General features: G+C 34.8%; 1 protein-coding gene across 1 annotated transcript in view; it reads left to right on the forward strand.

Moving 5' to 3' along the window:
- The window catches only part of Smp_059710 (hypothetical protein), a 12,468-nt gene extending 7,989 nt beyond the window's left edge, over positions 1-4,479 (forward strand). Inside the window, exons 4-5 of the mRNA XM_018798288.1 lie at positions 1,748-1,816; positions 4,395-4,479. Of these exons, the coding sequence (XP_018653244.1) occupies positions 1,748-1,816; positions 4,395-4,412 (87 nt within the window). The 3' untranslated portion in view covers positions 4,413-4,479. The remainder of the gene's footprint in view (positions 1-1,747; positions 1,817-4,394) is intronic.
- Positions 4,480-8,007: the final 3,528 nt, after the last annotated feature.

Raw genomic sequence — 8,007 nt, forward strand, 5'->3', positions numbered from 1 at the left:
CCAAACTGAAGCAGGTGGTTTCCTTATGGGGGCCACATCCGGAGCCTTTGACCTAAAGGTCTGATCCACAAGGCAGTGGAGATCGTAAGGAGATGCAGTCTCATGGTAGCCGGTGACCAGCGATTGATTCATACGCCATTTGTTCCCTCAGGATACTGGAGCCAGCCCATGTGCACCATTGGTTTGGAATGAGGGTTTTCCAACTCCCCTCGGTGGACTTTCCGTGTCCACTAACCCGGTTAAAGCGCCGGACATTTGCTTTTCGTCCTCTCAATTTCTTAAACAACACCCCTGGTGTGAGAAGGCAATGAGTAGGACTTCCCTGTCAGAGGCTGTATACGCGTGGCCTTGTGAGAGCATTTCGAGAGAGGGGGGGCCCTCCCCACTCTCGGCCGTACCAGGGCATTTGGGAGCGAAAGTATCAATATCAGGATTCAATTCTAAGAAAAATGGTTGATGTATGTAACTATTTTATGTAGTGTAATCTGACTTGGAAATAATATGAACTGTACAAAGTGGCAGTTTGCATTTCTATGATGTTTTTTGTCTTTAAGTATGATTGTTTTTAAATGCTTAAATCAAGTGTTTAACAAACTTAATTGGAATAATCTCATTCCTCATAAAATAAGACGGCCTTTTTTTGTGACAGACGAGTTATGGTTATGGTTTATTGTCGATCCTCCTGATAATTAAATTTTACTACTGAGTATTGTAAATGTGAATATAGGACGTTGATTATTGTGTTCGTGTCCCAGAATCTGTTAAATACCGGTAAACATTTATTGAAATGGATTTTTAATAGAATGTTATTTGTATATATATGATAATATATCATCGTACAAGTGTAAATAGTTCTTGCATGTACGTTTCAATAAACTTGAATAACGGAAGATACAGTCATGAAAACATAAGAGGTGGTATAAAATTCATTGAAAATACTTCTAATATGTTCCCAATCCATTACCATCTCCGATCGGTTGAAAATAAGCCAATCACTGTACTGTTGAACCTAATCCGAACGTCAAATTGTCTGAACTGTATCCTATTAGCACTTCTTTTTCTTGAATTTCGTTTCCAGTGCTGTCACAAAATATAAAAGCTCGAACTGATGCATTCTGTGCAATGTTCTATGCTTTTTTGTTTTATTGTACATAAGTTTATGCATACTTCATGTCATGATTATTTCAGGGGCGGCCAGACAAAACATGGCACAAATCCATGAAGTCACTGACAAGTGGACTGAGCCATGCTGGTAGGTGTAGACTACCTGGTTGGGATTCGCGAGATGATAGCAATCGATGGTTAGAGACCTTGAATGACATGGCTCAAAATCGTTTACATTGGCAAAGGTGCATCCACTCTTTGTGTTCTGTCAAATTCTAATCTTCTGAATTCTTCATGTCCCTATCCTTTTTTTTCTTTCCAAATTTATTTCACTGTATTATACTCCTTGAATAACATCTTCAAACCCTAATCTTTCACATAAAGCTTATACTCTTACTACTTCTACCACTATGGGATTTGAATGGACAACTGCATCTCTGTGCTAATGTGGTATAGCAACTCGAACTGATGTACGTACGTACGAAGTTCTACGTTGTGACTGACTGACTGACATGATTATTTCAACTTTTTCATATGAATTTAGTAATGTAATTGATATTTTGAGTCTTCATTTTTGTTTTTTTTTCGGGAATCTATCTTGTAAAATCAATCATATGGTTGTTTGTTATTTCATACATTTTAGATTTTTGCTAACTATCCTAATATTGACTTGTCTGATCGCAAAGATTTCATTAATTCCACTGTTAAAGAGGTAAGTTAATACAAATAACATGTTAATGGGTTTCATACTAAGTTATTATCATTCTATTCTTTTTAAAATAACGACATAACATATGCAAAACGTCATTTGTAATAATTGTTCATCTGTCTATTCTATCTCATTTCTGTATATGGATACCTTCTGTTGTAAAGTGTATGTTCATAGGATCAATTGTTTACAGATAACATTAGAATGACATAGTAGATCGTTATGGGTGATAGCTGCACACAGAAATACAATTTACATCTAGTTATTTAGGACAGTAATGTCGACGATATTTATCAGTGCACTTTGTACTATCATGGTAACTTTCATCTTGTAAATAACTCTATAAAGCCTATCAACTAAAGTATGTGATGTGTCAGGTTCCATAGTAATTTCAAATGACCGGAACTATCTGATTGAAGACCTTGGATTCACGTTTTGTATTTCATAGATTACTTCAAAAAACGTGCTCACCAAGCTACATTGAGAAATCCAATATTCTTTGTACATTCTAACTTGACTTTAAGTTACGGAGGTTACTACAATTATTCAAACTTGTTTCTCCTTTATTTAGGTCATCTTCAACACTTTAGTACATTTTATATTCATTAACATTAATGGTTCATTTGTAATATCTTATGGTAGTGATACGTTATCACTATAGTCTACTAAAGATTTTACCGGAAACAATATTCTGTTTAGTTTCATTTTTAGTGCTTCCACATAGTTTAGCATAGTTGCTACGCTGAATTTCGGCATATTCTGACCGTTAGAAATAGTAATCATATGACCTAGTAGGGTGGGTACTGTCACCAAAGGATTAACAAAAATTTCTAAGCTCATTGTATTAAATAGTGATTTTTAGATAAGTATATAATCATAAAGAAAACGTAAAAGTTATATTAACCACTGTCATTTGATATTTATAGTAAAATGATTAACTTAACTTAAATAAGTTGGATTTATACTCACTACCTATTAATTAGATAGTTAAATATTCAGACCGTGAGAAGAAAGCTATGGGAAATTCTAATTTTTAGAGAATTGACTTACCTCGGAATGCCCTCACAGGGCTATGCATATTTACCCACTGTAATAAAGTTATTTTCTTAGAATTTTTGCGTTCTTATAAAGAATGAGGAAGAATATAGATACCTAGTCCTTAAAATATAACGGTGTGAACGAAAGGAGCATATGGTCTCCGCTACCACAAAGGAACTTGTTACAACAAGGTGCTATGAGATTGTATCTCCTGACTCGCTTCATTTCGTCATATTTTGAACCCTTAGAGTAAAGACGCCAAGGAGGTTTATTGAATAATATGCTAGTTTACGTTAATGTTCCTTTTTGCGTTACACTCCTAATTAAATCTATGCCGCGCTACCTTTTCGTTTTCAAGAAAGGGTAGGTGTAAATAGTATTGTAGCCTTGTTGGGGATGTTAGATCCCCAGACCTCACTTGATGTCTTATTTTTGTAATTCTATTTAAAAAATTGAATTTCTTGTTTTCGCACCAAAAGCACCCGTTTTCACCTTCATTTCATAGATCCCATTTGTAAGGACCTTAAATATTATTGGTTCGTTGTCTCTTTTCATATGCTATTTTGTAACGTTTCCAAAGGACATTCTTATGCTGTATATATACGTTTGAGTTGTGCTTATTGTTGTTGTTGTTCGTGTTTCTGGCTGTTTGTGGAATACATTTCCCTCTTCTGAACCTAGACCTCTCTCTCTAGTTAGCGGAACTGGGACGCATCGGAATGGCTAGCTTATTAGTCATTGTATCGCTGAGTCTTCGTTCCGTTCACAGATTAGGTGAACTCGTAATCTTTTCAAACGTAGCAAGCATGCAGAATAAATGCTTTGTGTATAGGAATGAAATACGAACATACGTTTCTTGTTATTTAGATCTTGTCATCTTCGGGGTATTAAATCACAGTATTGATGTTAACACCGAGACTCAAACCGAATGTTTCATATCAGCAGTAGAATGTAGTTGTGTCTAGTTAACGAGTCCCAAATAGGACGAAGCACTTATCTCTTTTCCCAATGTGAACTATGAATCACCTTTTCTAAAAACTTATGATAAAATACACATATATCTATAATTCTCTCAGGATATACATATATCAAACAACTAAGATTGATCAAAATTTAGTCTCTAGCATTAACAACAATATAATTCAAACACTTTTTAATAATGATAGTAAAATTGTAATCAGAAGGGGTTTTGTGGAGATTTTAGTAATTTTATGGTTGAATTCATGTGTCAATTAGAGCTAGACCACCATGGAAAACCTGGAAGCACTGGACAGCCGTTTCGTTTTATTGTAGGACTCCTCAGCAGTGCTCATCTAGCTTCAATTGACGCCTGAATTGAACAATAAAATTGTAGTTTACCATGAATATTCTTTTAGGGCTCATAGGTTACATTAAAATAATTTAACATTATTCTTTCACATTTAAGGATCACACGATATTATTTTAACGAAATGAATTGATAAAACTGTAAAGTTTCTATTATTCTACAGTTTGATTTTACAGTATGCTGTCTACTATTTGTTATCTATTTTTCTCTCTCTAGTTCTTGGCTCATTCTTGATTTATTATTGGTCGTCAAAGATGTTAACTGTGAATGTACGCCAATGTTTTTGTTAAATAGTATTGAATCACCCACACACAGACACACATACATAACCATGATCATGGTGTTCATTCACACAAATCACTTATTCTTTAATATTACTACCGGCAGCTGTATTTTCTCATCGTTGATCTACATCCATACATTTTGTTTTACCCTTCGATTTTGAAATTTTTATATTCCTCGGTGTTAACCTCATTCTTCCATACCCATTTGGATTTATAACTATCTGCTAACTATTGTAAATTTTGTTTTTTCCTTTCCCATTGAAATAACATAGACAAACGATGCATTTCTCTACGCTTTTTTTCATTTGTATGTTTTATTCATTCTCAATATAAGTAACACTATTCGTTGTCACATTATCCATTCTTCCTTATTTGCGTAAAAGAAATATTACCATTACCATTACTATTATCGTTATTCTTCGTATTATTATTACTATCATCCTTGTTTATATTATTATGAGTGTATGTGTACATGTTTATGTATGAGCATAGGAGCCTATAATGTGAAGATTTCTTGAGTCATTAATCGAGAAAAAAAGCACAGCAACTTTAGAACTACACTACAATGTTGTACTTTACTTTTTAAAATAAAAGAACTCACCACCATTATTATTATTACTACTACTACTAATACTACTAATTATGGTATATTATTGTTTTTAATAAACTGATATTATATATGTACAGATTTTTTTCTTCTAAATATGATTGTTTAGTTTCGAAGGGATGAAGTGTTGTTGTATTTTTTGTTGTTGTATCTGATCGAATGGTAATGTTATTTATTTATTTAAACACATAAATATTGGTACAAGGGGACACCAGATATATATGCGCCACACAAAAAGTCATTTCATTCAATTGTGTGAGGGCTGTGATACTGCCCAGGTCCCCAAACTGAAGCAGGTGGTTTTCTTAGGGACACACACCCCGAGCCTTTGACCTGAAGGTCTAGTCCACAAGGCAGTGGAGCATCGTGAGGAGATGCAGTCCCATGGTAGCCGGTGACCAACGATTGATTCATACGCCATTTGTTCCCTCAGGATACTGGAGCCAGCCCATGTGCACCATTGGTTTGGAATGAGGGTTTTCCAACTCCCCTCGGTGGACTTTCCGTGTCCACTAACCCGGTTAAAGCGCCGGACACAATAAAACGAAACGACCCTCCAGTGCTTCCAGGTTTTCCATGGTGGTTCAGCTTCAATCGACTCATGATCTCAACTACTGAAATTTTAATATTTGGTTAAATTGTAATGACGTCATATAAAAAGCGGTTTGGTATATTAAGCATTATTGTCTACGTTTAATTTGTTACACATTTCTAAATGAATGAAGGGGACATAAAATTTATGGAATAATGTTGACGTTTATTGATGTTGTGAGGCTTCAAGAGTATTCGGAATCTCGTCGAAAATAAAATTGTCCGCATATATCTTATTTAGTTCTAATTCGTGATATGTTTGTGACCTAAAGTTTCAAGTGAATCACTTTTACTATTAAAAACTACACAAATTGTTATCAATCAGAACTTTCATAATATGCACAGATCTGATCGTATTTTTACTTCTTTTACTAGTTTCCTAAATGACCCTATTCTTACATTAATGTTAGTCGCTAGCGGATACGCCTAACTGTCACCTTGAAAATAGAAAAATGTCAAAGTTGAAGAGGTTTTGTGGAGATTGGTTTAATTCATAGGTTGTATTTATCGTAGATTGATCTCATTTGAAGTACTATCGAAAACTAGGAAGTACTTAGACCAATGCCTGACGTATACCACCTACAAATGAGGTCGGTCTCCACAGAACCCCTTCAAGATATTCCAGAAGTCCTGGTGATAAGTGGTTGGAGTCCAAGTCAAACAAGAGTGGAATGACTGTTATCAGTGACGTCGTATGATCGTCGAGCTATAACGCAGATTAATCGGAATTGTGGTCCTAATAGTCAAGTGTTCGTCATGAATTGATTGAGTTAGGAGATGTATGCCATTGAGTTCTAAGTCAATGATCCAAAAGTATCGCATACGCTGGAGAACCTGATGGCTTTGAGTTCTATACGTGGTGCGGCCGTACGTGCATGCTGATGAGGAGTTGCTTATTAGGACGAAACAACTATCCAGTTTCCCTTGGTTTTATTGGTACCCCATCTGAAGAAAAATATGGTTATTGTGTTGCAAACTAGGCTAGTCATCAACCTTCCGAATACTTCCCACATCTTAGTTGGACCATACGTATATCGTTTTCTATAGCATTAATAATACCTCAACATAAAAGAAATATGTAATCATCGTTAGGTATATTGTACTGAAGCATCGCTATGTAGTTTAATACAAATTTCGCTGAGAGGGTTGAATTTTACAAAGCTCGAAATGACAATGAGCCATTGGATACCATATATTCTTTTTGGAATGTGATAGTCACTTAATTGTATTGAAAATTGTTATGGTAAATCTTGTCCTTCTGTTATACTGAAAGATTGAAAATAGTTTCTTTTTGCCTGGTGTCATATCAGAACCTTGAGTTGTATAAACGATATGTGGTTTTAGTTATTCTCGCTGTTTGCCCTCATTCAATCAAATTTCTACAGAGCTCTGGGTGGAGATCACATTGCGTGGACACTGCAGTCCTGTGTTTTAATCGGATAGTTTGATTCATGTAATTCCTACCAGTTTCGAGTTAACTGGCCGCGCTAGACCATGGGAGTACAACCTCCTGACACAACGTGGTGGAAGTCTTTGCATATCACTATCGGCACGACATTAACTGCTGAAACTTCAGAGTCTGACAACCTCATCACAACACACACATAAGCAACAGATAAACCAACCCCACAACTGTACCGACACATTCAATCTCATTCTGTTTGATACAATTCACACAGTCAACCCTTCTCTTGAAGTTTCAGATTCTCATCTGTATTGTTCAATTACTAAATGTTTATTTTCCCCGATGGCGTGCTTTAGATATGATTACTGCCTTCCATGTTATATTATTTGGTTAGGTTTAGACATATTTTTTTTGCCTTCAATAGAGAACTATTAAGTAGTAGCATGAAGATAATGTCTGAGTGTTTACTCACTTGTTATTAGAACTGTCGATTTTTAGTTTCTTGGTAGTAGAATCTAGTAATCTTGTGGTTCAGTACTACTGTACTCCTTAAAATTGGTTAACACAGGAATTATATTCTTTCGTTTAGAAATACTTATTAGTATACTATCTAATTTTGTTAACCATATTCGTAGAATTCTGTATCCAACTTAATACTCATTATAACTAAATTATACAATGATCTTTTTTGTTCTTTCCTTCTTGTACAATGTTGTCCACACCTAATAGTCTTTGTTTTATTTTAGAGTTTCACAATATGGAATTAAGCCATCGTGTCCCGTTTTTACCCAAGGTCAGTTATGTAATATTTCATATGCTTAAATCTATGTATATAACTAAAGTTTGTATTTCGCTCTTTTTTACATGGTTACCTCTGATTAATTTATCAAATTAGTAACAGTATCTGCACGCTTATTTGTTCTTTTTTTTAACGAAATTATA

This window comes from Schistosoma mansoni, chromosome 6 (assembly GCF_000237925.1).
Source record: "Schistosoma mansoni strain Puerto Rico chromosome 6, complete genome".
Lineage (NCBI taxonomy): Eukaryota > Metazoa > Platyhelminthes > Trematoda > Strigeidida > Schistosomatidae > Schistosoma > Schistosoma mansoni.